General features: G+C 41.4%; 1 protein-coding gene across 10 annotated transcripts in view; it reads left to right on the top strand.

Moving 5' to 3' along the window:
• Positions 1–23,640, top strand: part of LOC137536102 (cGMP-dependent protein kinase 2-like) — an 843,621-nt gene that overhangs the window by 642,431 nt on the left and 177,550 nt on the right. For all 10 annotated transcript variants that reach the window (XM_068258139.1, XM_068258141.1, XM_068258140.1 and 7 more), the window contains 2 exons: positions 16,712–17,318; positions 19,013–19,179. In XM_068258139.1, the coding sequence (XP_068114240.1) occupies positions 16,855–17,318; positions 19,013–19,179 (631 nt within the window). In that variant the 5' untranslated portion in view covers positions 16,712–16,854. The remainder of the gene's footprint in view (positions 1–16,711; positions 17,319–19,012; positions 19,180–23,640) is intronic.

Here is a 23,640-nt window from a genome sequence, read left to right as displayed (position 1 = left end):
TTAGTCAATTATCAAGCTGCATTTATTTGTACATAGAATTTGCATAATCCTATATCAATATGGGGAAAAAATTATATCATCAACCATATATCAAACACATGCACAGGCAGTCCACAAAAGTCATGTTTGCAGAAATGAATGCAAATGCATTCAATGTTTTCTCCATAAGTAAGCCTTTATTCTGTTTTGGACTGTATAATGTAAAACTTTGGAACTTTATTAACAAAATGCTGAGGGCATTGATGACCTGCACCTTTTCAATAATAAAAAAAAATCCACACACAATATTGGCATTGAATAAAAATAAAAATGTATGCTATAGCTATTTTTCATGACTAGAACTGTAATTAAAGCAAATCTGAAGTTGAGATAATGAACTGTATGTGTAGTACAGCTAAGAAATAGGACATTAGTAGCAAAGAAAAGAGTCTCAATTTTTTTTCCAGTACAGGAATAGTTTAAAAAAAAACTTCAGTTGTCTATGCATAATAGCTTTTCTAAATTCTTTCAACCACTGGGTCGAATACGGTCCTGTTTTCTGAGGCACCTAAACAGCCAAGAAACAATGAGAGACATCTTGAGGTCAGGTTTTACTGCGGGACAAAGGGTCATTATTTCTGCTTTGTTTAATAGCTTAAAAGACAGAGTGTGGTTTCTAAACTGCAAATATGACAGAATTATGCAATGTTATAAAATAAAAGCTATGTGTGAGAAGACGCGGAAAAGCCGCCGCATATGCCGAGAGCAAGGCGGCTGACTCCGCGTCCAAAGCAGCGGTTTGCACGCATAGACACGCGTCTGGTAGTATGGTGGAATTCGGAAAAGCCGCTGCATGTCCTGACAGCAAAGCGGCTGTTTCCGCGTCCAACGCGGCGGTTTGCATGCAGCAGCATACGCTTGGTGTGGCTGGGTCTGTTAGTGCACATAGGCAGATGGAGAGCTACGCGCGCGCGGGCCTGAACTCAGGACCTTTATACCAGCAGGGGAAGTGTCAGCTGATCAGGAAGATCAGCTGATTCCTGCAGGACTCATGATTGGCTGAATGGCTCGGGCGGGGCGGCAGAGTCCAGCAACTATATATTCTGCTGCTTGTCAGTTGCTGGTTGTCTGCCATTGCTAACACTTGCGTGATGGCACTCAGACCTTAGCTAGACCCGACAGTGTGCCAGAACCGGCTGGAGCTGGGAATCCACACTGAGTCAGATTCTTGATAGCTTAAAGTACTAATTGAATTGTATTATTTGTTAGACCAGTTCCAGGGTGTTGATGATCATGGAACTCACACCCAAGACTAGGGAATTGTATTATCATTTATGTTGTGCTCCAGACTAGTTCCAGGGTGTTGTGAATACGGACCTCACACCCCAGACTAGGATTGTGTTATTACTGTGTTACGATAGTCCAGTTCAGGGCAAAACCTTACATATTAGCAGCAGGGCTTCCTGCAACCCAGCCTTGGTCCCTCGCTCAGGGGTCCACAGGCTACAGGAATATCACCCACTGCTCAGGGGTGAATTCCTCAGGAGTATAGGCCGCCAGCTCCTCTGGTGGTCTTTACTCAGAGTTGTTACTGTTGCACCAAACACTTACACTCTCTCCGGTGTCTAGAGGTTAGACATATCTGATTATTGACGATTCCGCAGGTCTTCAATAATCGGGTATATCTGTATTCTTGGGGATACTGCGGATCTCCAAGGATCAGATTCTCTCTCTGGTTGCTGACACCAATCGTTACAGAATGGCAGACCGAACCCAAATGGACGCACTGTATAGCCATGTTGAAGTCCTGACCACCGCGGTAAACCAACTTTCCGTGGCAGTTTTGAACCAACAGACCCAGATATGTCAGATATTTGGGGCTATTTCAGAACTTCAATCAGTGCGATCTCCTCTTAACACAGACATACGTATGCCTGTACCTAAAAAATTTTCTGGCGACAGATCTGACTTTCGAAACTTTAGAAATAGAGTGTTATCATACTTTGAGTTAAGGCCTAACTCGTCTGGAACCGAGGCACAGAGAATTACATTCATTAAGACTCTGTTGTCGGGGGATTCCCAGACCTGGGCGCATGGTCTTCCTATTGGGCATCAGGCCCTGGCCTCAGTCGATGAATTTTTTGAGGCTATGGCTATGATTTACGATGACCCGGACATCGCTTCGACTTCTGAACGGAAGCTCAGGCTTCTGCGTCAGGACAAGTGTCCGGTAGAGAATTATGCTGCGGAATTCAGGAGGTGGGCGGTCTAGGCTAGATGGGATGAATTCGCCCTCCTAGACTGTTTTTTGGCCGGATTGTCAGATACTATTCATGAGGTGATGATAGGTCATCCTGAGCCTGAATCATTGGATGAGGCAATCTCTTTGGCCATACAGATAGATCGCCGGTTGCGCCACCAGAGACAGGTTCGTGGTAGAGTGGCTAGAAGGTCTATCTTACACGATTCTTCTCGGTCTCCCTCACCCCCAGGCGAACCTATGCAAATTGGGTACACAAGGTTGAGTCTGGGGGAAAAGAGTCGCAGGAGCCCAAAGAAGAACACTTTACAAGGGTCCACTAGGCCAGACGAATGCTATCGCCTAGGATTAGTCAAAACCATAGGTGAGCAGGGTTCATCCCTGAACGACGGTCGGCTGATCCTTCCCTGTTCGGTTACATGGGAAGGGCGGACCAAGTCCGCAGAAGCCATGGTGGACTCGGGTTCGTCAGCGAACCTCATAGATTCCGATTTTGCCAAAAGTTTGGGGTTACCGTTATCTGCACTCGACCGGCAGATTTCGGTCATTGCAGTGGATGACTCTCCATTGCGCAGTGCTCAGTTTCTTTCCCAAACCCCCCTACTGTCATGTTGTTTAGGGGCATTGCATGAAGAGAGTTTACAGTTCCTGGTCCTGCCGATGAAAGGCTCTGCTGTTGTTCTCGGTATGCCCTGGTTACAACTTCACTCTCCACTAATTGACTGGGCTTCAGGACAGCTACTGAACTGGTCAGCCCATTGTCATGAGCACTGTTTAAAGAAGGGTGAGGTGGATAAAACCAGGATACAGGTCGCAGGAAAGGCAGGACAGTGTACAGTTATTTCTAATGGTTCCTGTTCCTCACGGTTACCTCTCATGCATAAATCTGATAGCAAAAGCCCCAAAGCAGACACTTTAGACAGGGGTTTTTGGCCCAAAACCATTCTACCACCGAAAAAACAGGCTGACAAGAAATCATTTCCTGTGTCCCTGCCCGGGTCAGCACTGCAGGTGGATTCCACTCCCTCCCTCCCTGGGTTCATTGATGGCCGGCCTGAGTATGAGATAAAAAGAAAATTCTCTAACTTACATCCTGGAAAGCCAGGAAGAAGATGTCCGGAGTCCACTCCTCAGGGGGGGGGGGGTACTGTGAGAAAACGCGGAAAAGCCGCCGCATATGCCAAGAGCAAGGCGGCTGACTCCGCGTCCAAAGCGGCGGTTTGCATGCATAGACACGCGTCTGGTAGTATGGTGGAATGCGGAAAAGCCACCGCTTGTCCTGACAGCAAAGCGGCTGTTTCCGCGTCCAACGCGGCGGTTTGCATGCAGCAGCATGCGCTTGATGTGGCTGGGTCTGTTAGTGCACATAGGCAGATGGAGAGCTACGCGCGCGCGGGCCTGAACTCAGGACCTTTATGCAAGTGAAAATTAAAACATGCTACTAATGTTCTATTCATTATTTGTACCACACATATAATTCATTATATCAGATATATAATTCATTATATGTTTTTTCCGCTGAAGGTTTGCTTTAAAAGAGAAACAAAAAACACAGATAACTTATGGCATCCTGGGAATGCTATAAGAGAAATCAATAATGATATCAGCGACAGACATACATAATAAAAGTTAAAAAAAAACATTTGTAGGATCAAAAAAGAGCCTTAGGTGATAACACCCAGGTTCAGCATGAGAGATGCAATGGATAATAAAGTGCATAGTGCACTTAATCAATCAATACATACATAATCAATAACCAAGAAGAAAGTGCTGTGCTTGTATATAGAAGTGGAACAATTGTGAAACAATGCAACAAAAAGATACAGTAGCAGTGAATTGTATTAACCACTTGAGGACCCACCCTTTACCCCCCCTTAAGGACCAGCGCTGTTTGTTTGGATCTGTGCTGGGTGGGCTCTGCAGCCCCCAGCACAGATCCGTGGCCACACAGAGCGATCAGATCGCCCCCCTTTTTTCCCCCCTATGGGGATGATGTGCAGGGGGGGTCTGATCGCTCCTACTTGCAGGCATTTTGCGGGGGGGGCACCTCAAAGCCCCCCCCCGCGGCGACATTCTCCCCCCTCCCTCTCCTACCTGCTCCCCCGGGAGATCTGGGCTGCACAGGACGCTATCCGTCCTGTGCAGCCAGTGACAGGCTGTCTTCTGTCACATGGCGGCGATCCCCGGCCGCTGATTGGCCGGGGATCGCCGATCTGCTTTACGGCGCTGCTGCGCAGCAGCGCCGTACAAATGTAAACAAAGCGGATTATTTCCGCTTGTGTTTACATTTAGCTTGCGAGCCGCCATCGGCGGCCCGCAGGCTATTCACGGAGCCCCCCGCCGTGATTTGACAGGAAGCAGCCGCTCGCACGAGCGGCTGCTTCCTGATTAATCAGCCTGCAGCTGGCGACGCAGTACTGCGTCGCTGGTCCTGCAGCTGCCACTTTGCCGACGCACGGTATAAGCGTGCGGTCGGCAAGTGGTTAATAGCTGTTGGCTATCAAAAATAGATCCAGCCATTGAGTGGAGGTAGAATTAAGATCCCCTGTCGTGTTTATAGCTGTCGTGCTTTAGCACACTCTTTATGGTTTTCCTTTAATTTTTTTTTTTTATTATCTATGTGTAATATATTACCACTATAACTGACAATACATTTGTAGTATTACTATTAATTGACAGTAATTATTCTGTGGCTTCAACATGGAGGTCAGCAAAGAAAACCAATTACATTTTGCCAAAAAATTATATTACAGTATATGTGGAATTAAATGGACATTTACATGTATGTAATACACGTACAATGGAATAGTATACAATTATTGCAATAATTCAAATTTTTAAAAGGGCCACTACACTTAAAATTAAAAATCATGATTTAAGTAACATTAAATATGATTCACTAAATAAATAACCCAAATTAGACAGCAGCAATGCAATAAGTAGAAAGAATCCTGTACAAGATAGTAAACAAAGATAAACAAATCAACAATCATTCCTGGATGAGTGCTAGGAAACAAAATCGCATTAACAATTAGACCTTTAAGGGTTGTAAAATGTTATCCGTCTTTGACCTCGTAATCAAATTCATAAAAGAATCTAACAATAAGTGAATTTTGTGGAAGTACTCATTGACGGTAAGTGTACATATCATCCACTTAGGAGTTTATTATAATGCTTTCATTACCTGCTATGATCCAAGTCTTCCATGCATTTCGACTGCATCATTGCTGAAGACCAGCCACAATCTTCCAGACAAAAGGAAGACACACAGATGGTCTTTCTATCCATTACAGAGGATAACCTGCATTAAACAAGTGACAGTGATCCAGGCTGCAAACTGAAATGTAAGCCAACAGAGGCATGCAGAGCCCCACGGGCTAAATACATGCCTTGAATGCAAATCAGATGCAAATTATGTACTAATCCCTAATCTAAAAATTTGAATGCAGCTAGCCAAATAGTATACTTACTTTAATTTTGTACAGCAGGATAAATCGTCAGCGCTTTCAGACACAGGCTGTACCTGAATTGGCTATTTGCAAAGATGTGCAGGGCTCCACAATATGGACAATATTACACAACATACATTCAAAACAGGTACAGCAAAGGAGAGCGTTGGCTTCTAATCTACTTCCCCAAAAAAACCTGTGTAAAAAGATACATAGTCGCCTTAGGGACTCAGCTTTTTTAATATGTATTTTATGAGCGTAAATTCCTGTTATTTTACTACACAGGGGCTTGTAAGACACAATAAACCCCTCCCCCCCCCCAAAAAAAAAATGTGCACGTATATTTCCAAGTAATATATTGTCACCATACATTGTGATAGGGACATAATTTAGATGGTGTATTAACCGGGACAAATGGACAAGTAAAATACATAGGTTTAAATTATATATGAAATGAAGAAAGCGGACTCCGGCACTCCAATGCAAAAGTAGTTTATTCAAGCACAGGATACAACTAGCAAATAGGTTAAAATTATGGTAGCTTGTTTTATTTTAAAAATATAATGGCTGAAAACTGAGAAATAATGTTTTTATCTATTTTTTTTATATTATTCCCATAAAAATGCATTCAGAATAAAATAAGCATAATACGCAATTTTAACAAAATTTACTACCCAAAGAAAGCCTTAGGCCCGGTTCACATTAGCGGTCGCCGTCCGGAATCGCTGTGCTGGAGCCGGACCGCTTGCAGAACGGATGGAACGGACGCACGGCATAGCAATGAAAGCCTATGCGTCCGTTCACATGCGTCCGTTTCGTCCGGACCGGATCCGGACCGGATCCGGACTCCGGCATAAGACCCAACATGCGCTATTTTTTGGTCCGGCTCCTCCGGCAGCCGTATCCGGAGCGGAGCCGGACTGCACCATCCGGCCAATACAAACCAATGAGAACCGGAGAGCGCACAACACACTGGCTAAAAATCCGGATGTTCTACCCCACTTCCTATGCGTATTGAAGCGGCGATTTTGGATGGGGACACATGGGCAAGCATTTTGGAGTGGAGCAGCAGTGACTTTAAACGTGCTGGAGATGTTGGCAGTATGTCGGAGGTGGAGGTGAGTGCTAAACAGCGGAGGGCCTGATTCCACAGGTCCACCTTCTGCTGACCTCCCAGACCCCAACATTTTTATTCCTTTTCTACTATCTTTTGCCAAACGGATCCGGATCGCATCCTGATAAACACCTGATGCAAACTGACCGGATCCGGATCCGTTTGGCAGGTCATCCGGTCCGTTTGGCAGAGAACCGCAAGTGTGAACGGGGCCTAATTAGTTGCGATAAAAGGTATAGATAATTTTGTTGTGATAAGTAGTAATGACATTATTGGCAATTAAAAAGCAGGAGCGCTGACAGCTGAAAATTGCTCTTGTCCATTAGGGAAAAAACCCATTTGGGTGACGTGGTTAAAATTACAATATCACAGTGGGAGAAAACAGTCTACTTAGAAAAAAAGATTAGCATGAATTTCAAAATATTTTAGTAAGTCACGCATATTACGGCCATCAGCCACTTCATCAGAAGCCATACCTCAAAATATTCCCCAAAAAATGCTTGGAGTTTAAAGGGTACCTGAACTGATGTGGGATAATGAGATAATCCTGTATGTACAGTACCATTCCTAAAACTAGGCTGTGCTTATTTTATTATTTTTATTGGAAAGATTAAACATTCAGGTGTGCAAATGACAGTTTATCTGGCAGAGAGAACATTAAAACCTACTTTTAGGGCTCAGAGACACTATAAAAATCGTTGTGATCGAGTAAAATCGCGGATGCGTAAAAACTTATGTGATTGTGGACATTTTAAGTGATTTTACCGCGATTTTAATGCAAGTGAATGGGAGCGATTTTTACAAAGCGCTCAGAAAGCGCTGATCAATCGCGAAAGCTCAGAAAAGAGCTTTAGTGTGTCTGAGCCCTTAGTTTTTAAACAGAATATAGAACTGAGATTCCAAAAATGTTTGGCGTAGGAGAATAGATACAATTGTTTATCTCATCTCAATTTATTTTCAGTTCAGATTTCCTTTTAAAACTGTTGATATTTGCAATATCTGCAGTAACTTATATAGGTCCTTTTGTGAATCTAATCAACTTCTATTAGCCATTAATTGATCCTTTTTGCCCATTGTACACGTCTCCATCCTCAGTTATTATTAAAGAAAATGAGATTGTCATTTGCTCAGTATAATACTTCTATTTTACAATTAATTTGAATGAACGTTTTTAAAAACACTTGGAAAACCACATATGCTTAATTATGAAATGCTTGATTGTCAGCTCTAGAAACTATGGAATAGATTTGTTCATACTTGACAGACAAATGTACTGCCTGGAAGAAATTGAATGTCTTTGCTAAAGGATAGGTGTATCATGCTGTGAAATTAAGTACAGTTAGTCCCCGACTTACGAACGACCCACCGATATGAACGGCATGGATTCTGTGTTTCCATGGGAACAAGTAAAACATTTTTTTTTTTCAAATTGGACTTGTAGTTTTTGAGAAAATTGATTTTAAAAAATGCAAAGTAAAAATGGTTTTAAACCTGTATAAGCAGATACAGAGGGCAGAGGTGACACAGAGGGGGACAATGGAGGCACAGAGGGCACAGAGGAGGTACAGGGGACAGAGATGGCACAATGTTCCGACTTTAGAACAGATTCAGGTTAAGAACGAACCTACAGTCCCTATCTCGTTCGTTAACCGGGGACTACCTGTACATTCTTCAGAGAGGATGGAAACTGGAAAGGCCTTTTTTTGGGGTATATTTTTTTTAAAGCTGATAACTGATTTATTCAAGCATTAGCAATACAGCGTACCTCCTCCAGTCTCTCTAAGTGCTTCGTCAGCATGCTCCTGATGATAGGATTCCAGTTCCAGTTTGCATCATTATTGCTTGAAAAAAAATTAATTCCTTTAATTGGATTTTAATGTTAAAGTGTAATGACTTAGTGTGTAAGTAGTGGCCCATTACACATTGACATGCAAACGGTATAGTAAAACAAAAGCAAAAAAATAATACATTAAAACATTAATAATTGGTTGGGGAAGGGGGGGGGGGGTGGGTGCAACAAAAAATGTAGTGATGTTTGGTGCATTCTACTGAATAGAAATTAAATTACACCAAAAATTCAGCAAGCAACACATCTGCTGATTTAAATGCATAACAGCATTATGGGCTTCTTTTGACAAAGCCCATGACATTCTGTTTCTCTAGTCACTTGCAGTGGGACTACTGCCTACCTAAACTGTAAACTGAACCAGGTGAGGTCAGTAATTTCATCCAATGACATGTTTATAATTAGTTTATCTTATGTGCAAAAATCAAAATACATATTTCAAATACATATTTATACTTACAAATTTGATGTACCCATCTCTCTAAATTACTTGTATAGGAGCATTATACATAAAAAAAAACTTCCAGTTGTTAATTTCACAGAAAAGGAACATTTGTTGTTTGTTTTCTACTCCTGTGCAAACTGAGTGACTGGCAGAAAACAATGGCATCACTAGCCTTGACAAAGGTTTTTCCAGTCTGCGTGGAGCAGCTGACCATTTGACAGGGTGAGCAATTTAGAATAACGTAGTTCTAACTGATGATATTGCTTGTTTTTCATATGGAACTCATGGGACTGATACTATCCTTTACTGCTTTGAATATGTATTAAAATTAATTTCTCTTAGATAACAAATTCAGTTTTATTCAATGGAAATATCAGAACTATGTTACTGTGTACCTAGGCTAGGAACAGAAGTTTTGACTAAGCTTCCTTCATATACATGATTCCACCAATACTGTTGTTTGTACAGCTGATACTCTGTTCAGTAGAAGTTTCTCTAACACTGTCGAGTCTCTGTGATGTCGACAGCCTCTTTTCTGCCATTCAAGTGTAAACAAACTCCTGACAGTGGAGAAGCTGTCAGCTTTTACTTACTAATCCTTGCTTGAAACATGGCAGGCCATCTAAAACTGAGACCAAAGATTCTGCAGGACTGACCAGTAAGGTCAGATGACATTGTACACTGTTAAAACTGTATTATTAGGGTATGTATAGCCAGAGCCGCAGTAAAGTCCCCAATTGGGTCAGTTAGGGACTACTGCACATCCCTCCTTGGTCGCGCTCTCGTTGCCGGGAGGCACCTGCACAGTTATAAGCCTTAACTAAGTGTGCAGCCACAGAACGCTCCCAGCTACAGGGGTAAGCCTGCAATGCAGCAGCCAGAATTATCCACTGCTCCCATCGCTCCACCATGGCGGATCCCCTCCTTGAATCCCTCCACTGGCTTCCTATCCAGTCCAGAATCAGATTCAAGATACTGTGTCTGACCTACAAATCTGTCCACAAAACCTGTCCAACCTACATTTCCGATCTTACTCAGAGGTACACACCTAGCCGCTCACTCCGCTCTTCCAATGAACTTCGCCTAACCGCCCCCCGCATCACCCAGTCCCATGCACGCCTCCAGGACTTCTCAAGAGCTGCTCCAACACTATGGAACTCCCTACCTCCACCCATTAGGGCAGCCCCCTCCTTCAACATCTTCAAGAAAGCCCTCAAAACTCACCTTTTCACTCTGGCCTACTACCCCTCACAAGTGCTCTAAACCCACAGCTGAACTCTGGTCTCCTACCTCTCGTGTCCCTACCTCTCCCTTTAGATTGTAAGCCTTTGGGCAGGGTCCTCCTCCTTTTGTGTCCAACCTGATCATGCACCTCCATTACTGTGAACCCATGCTAGGCATCTGAGTGAACCTAACTTGCCTAATCTCCATGCTCCATCCAGTGACTGACTAAGCATTACCTTGTACTCATACTGTGCTGCATGATCTGATCTTTCTTGTATTCAGGTATTGTCATTTTGCTGTATGTCACCCCTAAATATTGTATGTATCCCTATTTATTGTCCAGCGCTGCGTAATATGTTGGCGCTTTATAAATACAATATATAAATAAATGTACAGTAGTCCCCATCTCCTGGAGCTGAAAGGGGAAGAACAGAGTTTCCCAGGAGGACAGCGAGGGAGCCAATGGATTGCACATCACCCTTGAAAAATGATGTTGTGTTTAGGGTTTTGTTTGTTTTGAGCATTTCAGATATTTTTGAACAGTTTTTGCATGTTGGTGGGAATCTAGAGGAGAGAAGGATATGCCTAGGCTAGCTCCTCCTAGGCTAGCAATTGACAGTATATTAACTATTTGAATATATACCCCATTAACCTACAAGCATGTTTATGCCTTAGTTGTCCTGATTAGCCCAATTTTAAAGCTATAAATAAAGCCAAAGTTTTAATTTGTGTCTATACGGCTTTTTATCTTTTGATAACAGTTTATTCTTCAAAGAAAAGAGATATGTGTACTGGTGGACTAGCAAGGTTGACATCTTGTCATTACTGTCTGGCTTATTACTACCAAGGAAGAAAAGTAATAATGACATTGTAACATCACAGAAGCAGATCAATATTGTCCCTGACAAATACGTACAATGGTGGGGAAAATACAGCTTCTCATGAGGGGAAAGGAAAAAAAAGCTGATATATAGTGCAATGGAAAGGTTATTTAACTTCAAAAAGGCTTGGCTGCAACGTTGACAGATTAAGGCCTAAATGCTTAATGTGGCACAAAAATGAATGTTGATTTCATCAAGAATCAGAAGAGCTGTCTATTTTTGATAAATAGCAGAAACAAACCTGTGAAGAGTCGTTGGCCTAAGGTGCACATAAATATTCCATGCTTGATGTTTGATGCCAATGATTTCAGGACAATTAGGCTATTAGAGACGCAGACATTATTTGAACAATGGGGGTACCAAACCTGTCTAATAATAATAATGCTGAGTTGCAATGGAGAGCTTTTCTCCTGCAACTCTTTCCTGTGTTTGTCGCTATCAATAAACTGTTGGAATGAGGTCTTTACAACTGTGCCTCAGAATTTCCAAAAAGCCTTTTGCTCTGCCTTTGACAAATGGAGTTTTTCCCGTAACATTCATATGGACATTTGTACACTGAAACTTTGCATTCCTTTTTTCATTTTGCTTTTTATTAGTAACCATATTTTTATACTACTTTTCTCCTCATAGAATCAAAATATCACTTAAAACCTGAAAAAAAGAAAAATGTAGCATTGTAAAAGTCTGAATGATGTCTTTCACATGCCTCTGACAAGCTTTGACCATAAGGGCCCATTCACACCTGAGCGGGAATCGCACGATTCCTGCTCACGGCAAACCGCTAGCGGTTCTGCAAGAACCGCTACACAATGTAGCGAGTGGCAGTGTTCTCACTGCCGCGGTTGCGGTTAGCGATAACCGCAACCGCGCTGCATGCAGCGGTTTGCCGGCGACGAGCGTTCCGCGATTTGCGATCGTGATTAGCGTGCATAGCACGCTAATCGCGATCGCTCCAAACCCGCCGCAGTGTCCAGTGATTTTTCCGCGCTGATCGCGGGAAAATCACTCCCGCAGAACGCCGGCGGTAATCGCCGGCGTTCTGCGGTTTTAAAGGGAAGGTTCAAGCAAAATAAAAAAATGAGTTTCACTTACCGGGGGCTTCTACTAGCCCCATGCAGCCATCCTGTGCCCTCGTAGTCTCTCACTGCTGCTCCAGTCCCCCGCTGGTAGCTTCCTGACCTCGGAGGTCGGCAGGACGCATTGCGTACATTTTTACGCATTCCCGATAGTGCAGGAACATTAACGCATACATTTTTACGCGTTACTGGTTCAATGCGTAAATTTTTACGCATTGAACCAGTAATGCGTAAAAATGTATGTATTAATGTTCCTGTACTAGCGGGAATGCGTAAAAATGTATGCAATGCGTCCCGCCGACCTCCGAGGTCGGCAAGCTGCCAGCGGGGGACTGGAGCAGCAGTGAGAGACTACGAGGGCACAGGATGGCTGCATGGGGCTGGTAGAAGCCCCCGGTAAGTGAAACTCATTTTTTTATTTTGCTTGGACATTCCCTTTAAGTGTGAACGGGCCCTGACTGAACATGAATAGCTTTATTTGTCACTGACTCGGCAGGAGAACAGCTAATTTTCTAAACAATGCCAGTCATATTTTCTCTCTGAAACACTTGGTGACTGTCAGCACACTACTATAAGTTTTCTCCTAGGAGATAAGTTTTCATCTTTAGTTTCGAATAACTTTTCAGCACTCTGCAATTGAAAAAGTACCAAAAAGTAGGTGAAAAAGTACTGCCAAAAGTACTGCCAAAATTATGATCGTTTGCTTGCTGGTGACTTAGTGTGCATTTTATTGATAATGTGTGAACATATCATCCAAGAGAAAACTTAGGAGAAAAATGTACCGTATTTGAATGTTATGGCCCATATGCAAATAACCTTTTCTTCTGAGATTTCTCCTAGGAGATCATTTTTCATCTTCTATTTAAAGTAACTTTTCAGCATTTTGCAAATAAAAAAGTACCAAAAAGTAAGTGAAAAGTACTATCAAAATTATTTTGAGCATTTTCTTGCATCCTGGTGGTTCAGAACGCATTTTATAGACACATTTCAAAATATCACCTAGAAGAAAACTCAGGAGAAAAAGTGAATTGCATATGGCCCCATGAAGTGTATGTTTTAGGTTCTCCAGTCAGCATAGCACAGAACACAATGCTTAGAGAAAACTGAGTCTGGTGTGTTGTTTAATAATGGAGCAATTCTGCAATGGAGTATTTTATTATTATGTATTTATATAAGGCTGACAACCTCTGCAGTGCTTTACATAGTACATATGTCACTAACTGTCCCTGAGGAGAGCTCACAGTCGTATCCCTATCATAGTCCGTCACTGGCTTATGTTATGCTCCTATTGTAATTTGAGGCCATTTTTTGAAGGGAACAAATGATTTACAGTATGTGTATGTTTATGGAATATTGGAGGAACCCAGATTAACCAAAAGAAACACAGAAAACATACAAACTCCATGCAGACCATTTCCTGGCCCAGATTAAAACTGGGTTGAGGGTTGTGCTGCCCACAGGGAGTATCAATGTCTGTTTGAATGTGGCTTTAACTAAAGAAATTGTTTAGTGCATACTGCATAGAGTATCATTGGGAATATTTTATTTTGCATTATCTTCTATTTGTTCCTTTTATCATTTAATTTTTGATTTGCCTTTACTTTTTGATTTCTCTGCATATCCACTGTTATTATAAGCACTTATAGACAGACCAACTGATGGACCTGATTTTCTAAAGTTCTGCTGAGATGATGAATACTGAGAAACTCTGAAGAACAAAGCCATCCTACAAACTGGCCAAGATTTATTTAACATGACTTTGGCCATTAGGTGGAAAACATTTACAACTCATGTCTTGGTCACACTGTACTATTGCAAGTAACCTTAGTAAAAATTTGCAACAAAAAATTCTGAATAGAAAATTGACTGGGTTTGCAGCAACCATTGTTTCTGTGTAATATGATCCAGGCAAGAGCTACAATTTTTATTAACACCAATAGAATCACTTTTGTTCTCCAATTATCCCCAGGTTTCACCAGCACGGGAGAATCCTGGTAAAAAGGTGAAACTTTGTTGCAAGCAAATTCGTAAAGCTAGAATCTGGTTATACAAGAGTAATATATATATATATATATATATATATATATATATATATATATATATATATATATATATATACAGTGGTATTCGGCCCCCTTGAAGTTTTCCACATTTTGTCATGTTACTGCCACAAACATGAATCAATTTTATTGGTATGCCACGTGAAAGACCGATACAAAGTGGTGTACACATGAGAAGTGGAACGACAATCATACATGGTTCCAAACATTTTTTACAAATCCATAACTGCAAAGTGGGGTGTGCGTAATTATTCAGCCCCCTAAATCAATACTTTGTAGAACCACCTTTTGCTGTAATTACAGCTGCCAGTGTTTTAGGGTATGTCGCTACCAGCTTTGCACATCTAGAGACTGAAATCCTTGCCCATTCTTCTTTGCAAAACAGCTCCAGCTCTGTCAGATTAGATGGGCAGCGTTTGTGAATAGCAGTTTTCAGATCTTGCCACAGATTCTCAATTGGATTTAGATCTGGACTTTGACTTGGCCATTCTAACACATGGATATGTTTTGTTTTAAACCATTCCATTGTTGCCCTTGCTTTATGGTTAGGGTCGTTGTCCTGCTGGAAGGTGAACCTCCGCCCCAGTCTCAAGTCTTTTGCAGACTCAAAGAGGTTTTCTTCCAAGATTGCCCTGTATTGGGCTCCATCCATCTTCCCATCAACTCTGACCAGCTTCCCTGTCCCTGCTGAAGAGAAGCACCCCCAGAGCATGATGCTGCCACCACCATATTTGACAGTGGGGATGGTGTGTTCTGAGTGATGTGCAGTGTTAGTTTTCTGCCACACATAGCGTTTAGCATTTTGGCCAAAAAGTTCCATTTTGGTCTCATCTAACCAGAGCACCTTCTTCCACATGTTTGCTGTGTCCCCCACATGGCTTGTGGCAAACTGCAAACTGGACTTCTTATGCTTTTCTGTTAACAATGGATTTCTTCTTGCCACTCTTCCATAAAGGCCGACTTTGTGCAGTGCAGTTTGGAATCATGTATGATTTTCATTCCACTTCTCATGTGTACACCACTTTGTATTGGTCTTTCACGTGGAATTCCAATAAAATTGATTAATGTTTGTGGCAGTAATGTGACAAAATGTGGAAAACTTCAAGGGGGCCGAATACTTTTGCAAACCACTGTATGTATATATATATATATATATATATATATATATATATATATATAGTTATTTTGTTAATTTATATAGCGCCAACAGATACATAAGAAAACTCTATACATTTAGGACAACCAGCAGTACCAATACAAATGTTGATAAGTGGATAGAGAGACATCACGTTCATATGATAAATTACATCAGAATAAGAAACCTACCCTTGCAAGCTTACAATCTAGAGAGTAGTGGGTCAGAGAAATTAGGGAAGGAGACACAGGAGTATGGGGCAGTAAGCCTCCACTGCTACCCATGGCAAATGCAGTGGCGTAGCTAAGAAGCTGTGGGCCCTAGTGCAAGGATTGCATTGCCCCCCCCCCCCAAGTATGCTATGTATAACAATTGATACGACATACCAAAACTAATCAATATCAACCACAGAGTCAGGGGTGCAAAAAGGGGATGGAAACCGTGTGTTAATGATCACTACTATTCAAATCATCTATAGAAGTTATTATATTATCAGCACAATACCAATACAAAGCTAATACTGCGGTTGAGGGAGGGCCTCTTTGGGCCCCTCTAGTACAAGAGCCCCGATTCGTCCGCTACCTCTGCACCCCTTATTGCTACGCCACTGGGCAAATAATAGGCTTGTCTGAACAGGTGTGTTTTGAGAGAACATTTAGATATTTAGCCTAGGCTGATTAGCTATGCAAAATTCTCCTCCCACAGCATTCTGGGAGACCAGGTATATTTTGTACTGGCTTTGGAACTCTCAGTAACCAAATATTCTGCAGAGATCATCTCACAGGACTAAAGATGTTGTCACCAGTGATACATTTCATGTAAATCAGGGCTAGGGAAGATTTTACAATAGGCAAACAACACTAACTGAATTATTTATAAACTAGTTGACCTAAGCCTGTTTAAAAACAGACTCTACGTCTCTTCACACCGCCACCACCCGTCCACCTGCCACGCGCACGCATCTGCCCGCCCACCCTGCCCCCCCTGGCCCGTCATCCTGCCCCAACGGTCTGTACTGCGCACATGCGCAGTACGAAAAAAATCCATGGACGCACAGCAAGGGACAGGAAGGATGATGCAGGGACAGTTAGGGATTATTATAGAGGATTAATATTGTAAAAAGAAAAGTAGGCAATATTATTCATTACGTTATTTTCACTACAGTTCCTCTTTAAGTTTTCTTTGTCAATAGAATTCTAAAATACATTTTAAACAGTGATTATTTCTGTTTTTTTCCTCTAGAGCATGAATAGACTTCTAGACACAGAAATGTTATCTGGATAAATACAATCTGCTCCATTGAAGATTTGGGAGTCTTCACAAGAAATCATGAGAAGAACTGACATCTAAGTGGTATTTAGTGAGCAAAGTAATATTCCTCCGGGATGTACAACAATCAGAACAGCATGGGAAATGGAACTATCCGAGCCCCACGAAGGGAGGATAGCTGCCTCTCCTCTAGGAGGAGAGAGCATTCCTCTGGGGCCTTTACTAAACTGCAGGAGACAGTGTTGCTTCTAGAAGAAGAACTGAGGCAGAGATGGAAAGAACTGCAGGACAAGGATGAAAAGATCAGGCATCTCGAGAAGGAACTGGAAGTCAAATCTGTCCAGATCGACAAGCTGCAGGATGCCATTGGTTACAACATCCAACTGTCTCCAAAGGGTAGTCAAAGAAAAAAGCTGCTGAGTGTCATAAACCAAGGGCCTGCTCAGGGCAATGAGAAAGCCACAGATACCCACAGACGTCAGAAAGCCAAGGAAGGCGTCTCGGCTGAGCCAACTTCACGGCATTATTACAATCCCTCTTGCCAAAACCAGAATGTCACCAGTGTCCGTAAGGATTCTAGGTAAGAACATAAACTGTATACTATATGCTGTTGTGTACAGAGCTGCCCCACGCAAGCACAGCCCACTCCAGCTCAGCTGATGTAAACATAGTCCATACTTTACATGAGTATATATGTCCGTAATAAAAGCAAACTTGCAAGTTCTGGAAATCCGATGGAAGGAGTGGACCTGGTCCGTTCATGAATATAAGCTTTCTCTGCAATGCTATATAATCGACATAAAAGATTGTATTATGTCATATTACATATAATTATTATATATTATGATCTCCCTCTGTGTATGGTATATTCAAAGCAATTCGATAATTAGATGCCAGGTCTTATGGGGATTGTACGTTTTACTGTTTTAGAAGTTGTGGAAAATACCATTATGCATCTTATGCTATAAAGCATAAATAGTAACAAATAAATAAATTTAAAAAAATCCACAATTTAATTTTCATTCCCCCCCCCCCCCCCCCTTCTTCATTATCTAGAACCTTACTAGCTATTGGTCTATTTATAGCCTCAGGCCTGTTATGAATCTGGATTCTACATGTCCCTAGATTCTCTATAGTCTATGAATACTTAAGAGATTACACGAAGATCAATCCACTCTGGCTTGCATTTTCTAATCATTAAATATGGGAACTAATCAAAAATACATATTTAACCCCTATTGTCCTGGTTAAAAACTCAAGACAGGCACAAATCAGTTATTAAAAAATGTTCTTTTCTGTAGCACTCATATACGTGTGGGTTTTTTGGCTTGACATGAATCTAAGCTAGACATCAATGGTGATGTCCAGACTACTGCGAGAACATCTGACTGAGACCTGTAAATTCTCCAGCCTGGTCCTGTCTGTGATCTATTCGCGGCAGGAACAGATTGTCACTATGCAGTGTGCCAATGCATTTCTCAGAGAGCTTTTAGATACATGTGTCTTTTATATGTAAAAGGAACCTATACTGAGAAAATGTCCATGTAAGTATTAGCTGCCCTGCAAGGGTACAGCGCTAGGTGACTTCACTTACTTTTATATTTTCTCTTTCTTTTAAAGCATTGGACTGATTTAAAAATAGTTTTAAGGTTAACAAGATACAATTTTTTTTAATACAGGTTTACTTTAAGCTAAAATACATGCAAAATGAATGAATGTTTTGCATAACGGAGATGAAGAAGTTCTCTTGTCCTGCAGTTTTCCTCATACATTATCAAGTCGTGCCAATGGAAAAACAATTAGCTCTCTTGCTAAAAGGTTACAGTACCGCTGAGCATTTCTGATATGACGTTAATGATCATCTTCTAAAATGCCATACAGTCAAACTCCCACAAGGACACCATTTGGAACAATTCCAGGGGCTAACAAAACAATTTTCTCATACCGCTTAAAAAATATGGAACAGAACATTAGTGTCTCTGGCTCAAAATGATTACTGGGTACAACCTCCCGTGTGGCGACACATCCGAGCATATTCCTCTCTCATCCTGAGGCACACTGTTGGGAAAATGATATTCACAGTGACATTTATTCTCTACTGCATGAGGAAACAGCAAATATTTACATTTACCGAGGAGGAATTTGTTGCAGGCCCCCCATTAATTCGATTACTCATATCTTCAGCAGATGCCGCTGCTTTTAATTGTAATTATAGAGTTAATTTATTTTATGGGAAGAAAAAAGCCAAAATAAATACTATATTTTTATCTTTAGCGCAAAGAAACTGATCACTGGAGCAATCATGAGCAATGACTTCTTACAGCAGCTTGAAGCGTCCCATGTACGGCGCATGGTGGATTGCATGTATGAGAAGGTGTACAGCCAATCACAGCTTGTCATTCAAGAAGGGGCAGCGGGAAACCATCTTTATGTTCTGGCAGGTAAAAAACAGATACTTTCATTTTCTGTAAGAACGGCTGATTAAAGGACCACTATGAACAATTGTAAAATGTAAAGTATATTTTAACACATACATATAATAGATACATTTTTTTCCAGAGTAAAATGCACTATAAATTACTTTTTAATGGTCATTTATGGTATTAAATAACTCCAAAAAGTACAGAGGAATTGGAACTTAGTGTATAAAAAAAAATCTACTTAGCCACTTACATGTCTCATAGTGCAAACACCTAAAACATTTGTAATTTATGCCAGTAGAAAAAAATGCAAAAGGTATGAATATTGAGAAATTGCTAATAGTTGTGGGGTGGCAGTTAGTAAAAGCAGGCCATGGGCAGTAAAAAGTACAAAAATGGCACTGCTCACCTGAAGTAATAGAGGAAACAGGAAGTTCACCAGAAACGTGCCACTAAGTTTTCTAAAATAATGGCACTTTTCAGATCGCCACGTATACAGATGTGGAACCGAGCTAAAAAGATTGACTGTTTTCAGTATATTCAGCACATTTCCATAGCCACTAATTATCTATTAGCACTTTTGTGCAATTTGCTACATTTATAAAGTGGCATTCAGACTTAACCTCTTGAGGACTGCAGTCTTAAACCCCCCTAGTGACCAGGCCATTTTTTACAAAATAGGTCACTGCAGCTTTAAGGGCTCGCTGCAAGGCCATACAACTCAGCACACAACTGATTCCTCCCCCCTTTTCTGCCCACCAACAGAACTCTCTGTTGGTGGGCTATGATCGTTCCCAGGATGTTTGTGTCTGTGTTTAAATAAAATTAAGATTTGTTTTAATTTTTTTATTTTGTATGCCTCACTCCCTCCCCCTGCCAGCCAATCAGCGTGATCGGCTGTCATAGGCTTCAGCCTATGACAGCGGATCACTTCCCTGCCTACAGAGGGGACAGCCATGTCATCGCCGCTGTCATCGCCGCTGGGAGACTGATGAAAGAGGGATGCTCGGCATGCATGATCCCCTGCATTCTCCCTTCCCAGCCATTCACACCAATCGGCGTGGAATGGTCCTGGGGCTGCCGCACTGCTCATGCCAATCGGCGTGGAGCAGTCGTTAGGCAGTTTTAACCACTTAATGACAACTGGACGTTTTATAAACGTCCAGTGTATTTGTGGAGACTGCACCACCAGTTTGTTACTAAATGAGGCACATGTGGTATCATTTTAACCATGACGAGTTGTAGAATACATTTTGGTGGGTGTTAAAGCTTGGACACACATCACATAAAAATAGGCATGGACAAATTCAATCCAACATAAAAAAAAGTCATTTTCTAAATTATGATCAAATTTGGAAAAGTTTTAGCAAAACTACAGGAGACATATGTGGTAACATTTTAACCGTGATAAGCAGTAGAATAGAGTTTAGAAAGTTTTATGGTTGAGGCCCATGTCTTGTGTATTCTTTTTTTTTTGTTTACAGTAAATTTGTGTATTCTTTTTAGTCACTGAATCAAAGACAATTACATTTTTGCATATTATGTACCAAAATAAAACAAAGTGACAGAATATGAAAGAAACAACATATATTTTTACCTTTGGAACTTGGCTTTTAAAATATGTATGCCATGAGGGTATATTACTATTATATTTGCAAATAAGGTCTTATAATCATCAATAGTGTACAATGAGTAAGCAAAATACAAAAAACTGAAAAAAGATACCTTTATTTCCAAATACAATATTGTCACCATATATTGTGCTAAACATTGTTATAACCAGGATGAATAAGCAAATACAATTTTTGGGTTTAATTTAAAGTTAGCATTGTTTATTGTAAAGCTATAATGGATGTAATTGGAGAAAATCTGTTACCATAACGCAAAGCATGCTGTATGGTATTAGGCAATGTGCATACATACAGTTGCATTAAAGCATACTTTGCATTAACTGTATGCCTCACTGCACGTTGCACATGCAATGCAACTTTTCCCCTCCATTTCATTACAGCCCTGTGTTTTCAGGAAAACAAAGACCCAGTGTAAACCTAGCCTTAGGGCTCTTTTACATTTAATGTGTAGCGTTTGAATGTGTTATTGTTTTCTCCATAGCAGTGCATTGTGAAAAGGTTTTTCAGCGTATAGTGTAAAAGACCCTGAGTATCCTTTTACACTATATCAGTGCTATATCAGTGCTGTCAGTTGTAACTAAAAGGACAACTGAGGAGCAGTCCAGTATCCATGTTTCCATATGGCCTCTTTCGCACTATGCGCTGAAAAACTGAAGCTTTTTTTTAACAATGCACTGCTAAAAAGTTGCATTAAAACAGTTCAGTGCATAGAAATGCATTAAAATGCATTAAAATATTACAAAGAGTGCAAGCAAGCAGTGTTAAAGACTACTTCCAATGTTAAATAAAAGGCCAGCAATGTAAGGCTCTCTATTATTGCAGCAAGGAGAGTAGGGTCAATCATTCAGTTGCTCACCCATAATTCATGAAAGGGCATGCCAGGTAAAAGTAAACTGATTGGATAAGGAATTGTATCTATCCTCCTCCTATTTTATATGTAAATCTACTTTTAAGTTTTTACTGTTTCATTGTCTCTGTTCAATGACACATTCATTGAAGTATGGCAGAGCTAAAATCTATGAACTATTGACCCTTTTTATCTCTTTCCTGCGTTCAAAAGCCATTTACTGCCAGGAAAGTGTTTTATGGCTGTAATTCCTTATCAGTGAGGGTTACACTATAATCCGACCCAGTTCCAACCCAGACAAAAAATGTCACTTGCATACCTTTAACTCTTTCAGACGGAGAAAAAAAACACAGCATAGTTATTTGTGTGCTTCGCATTGTACATACACATGTATATCTCAATATGTCACATGTCACCATGGATGTCCTTTAACCCATTCAGGTTCCGTCGTTTTCACTTGAGAAATGTTCACCTCCCATTCATTAGCTTATAACTTCATCACTACTTATCACAATGAACTGATCTATATCTTGTTTTTTCCGCCACCAATTAGGCTTTCTTTGGGGGGTACATTTTTCTAAGAGCCACTTTACTGTAAATGCATTTTAACAGGAAGAATAAGAAAAAAACTGAAAAAATCATTATTTCTCAGTTTTCAGCCATTATAGTTTTAAAATAATACATGCCTCCATAATTAAAACTCACGTATTGTATTTGCCCATATGTCCCGGTTATTACACCGTTAAAATTATGTCCCTATCACAATGTATGGCGACAATATTTTATTTGGAAATAAAGGTGCATTTTTTCTGTTTTGCATCTATCACTAATTTTACAAGTTTAACCACTTCAGGATTCTGCGTACGCTTAACTACGCCCTGAATCCTGAAGTGGTTTCCATGGAAACGTTTCATGTCAGTTCACGGAGGGTGTCTCCGTGAAAACCCTGCGAGCCTCCGATCGCGCCTCGCAGGGTAAATGTAAACACGCGGGGAAGATCTTCCCCGGTGTTTACATATATACGGCGCTGCGCAGCAGCAGCGCCTTAGAGGAGATCGGCGATCCCCGGCCTCTGATTGGCCGGGGATCGCCGGCATCTGAAAGGCTAAAGCCTATCCTATCCGGCGCAGGACGGCTTTCCGTCCTGCGCCGCACACAGGGGACGGGAGAGGGAGGGAAGGAGGCAGAGGGAGGACTAGTGCTGTGGAGGGGGGCTTTGAGGAGCCCCCCCCGCTGGCACAGCAGCGCGGCGGCGATCAGACCCCCCCAGCAGGACATCCCCCTAGTGGGGAAAAAAGGGGGGAGGTCTGATCGCCCTGCCTGATTTCTGATCTGTGCTGCGGGCTGAAGAGCCCCCGCAGCACAGATCAGCCAAACCACCCGGAATCCAGAAGTGGTTAAAATAAAAAAAATATAGAAATATTTCATCTTTACATTGATATTTAAAAAGTTTAGACCCTTAGGTAAATATTTACATGTTTTTTTTTTTTTTATTGTAATTGTTTTTTTTTTATATATTAAACATTTTATTTGGGTATTTTTGGGAGGGTGGGATGTAAAGTATAGTTTTATAATGTAACTGTGTGTTATGTTTAAATTTTTTTTAATTTTAGTTGTAGTTTTACTTTTTGTTTATGTTTTTTGTCCATGAGTTTGTTTACATGACGTCACTCTAAGCGTAACACACGCTTAGAGTGACTCATCGGGGAGGGAACGGCCAGAAAAGGCGCAGCTTCCGAGAGAAGCTGTCGCTTTTTCAGCGGGGGAGAGGAATCAGTGATCGGACACCATAGCCCGATACATTGATTCCTTGGCTACCGAATCCGCGGCCGGGAGTGCGCGTGCACGCGCGTGATCGGCCGCGGGAGCGCGCGGTAGCGCGCATGGTTCCTGGACGTAGTTTCTACGTCCAGGAACCAAAATAGGTTAATGACAGAAACTCTGGCCCCCTCCATCTGTAAGACAGCCAGGTCCATGTTTGCCAAAGACTTCTGAAGCTTTGTG

This window comes from Hyperolius riggenbachi, chromosome 10 (genome assembly GCF_040937935.1).
Source record: "Hyperolius riggenbachi isolate aHypRig1 chromosome 10, aHypRig1.pri, whole genome shotgun sequence".
Taxonomy (NCBI): domain Eukaryota; kingdom Metazoa; phylum Chordata; class Amphibia; order Anura; family Hyperoliidae; genus Hyperolius; species Hyperolius riggenbachi.
The sequence above is the reverse complement of the archived record's forward strand: the minus strand, read 5'-3'. Positions and strand labels throughout refer to the sequence as shown.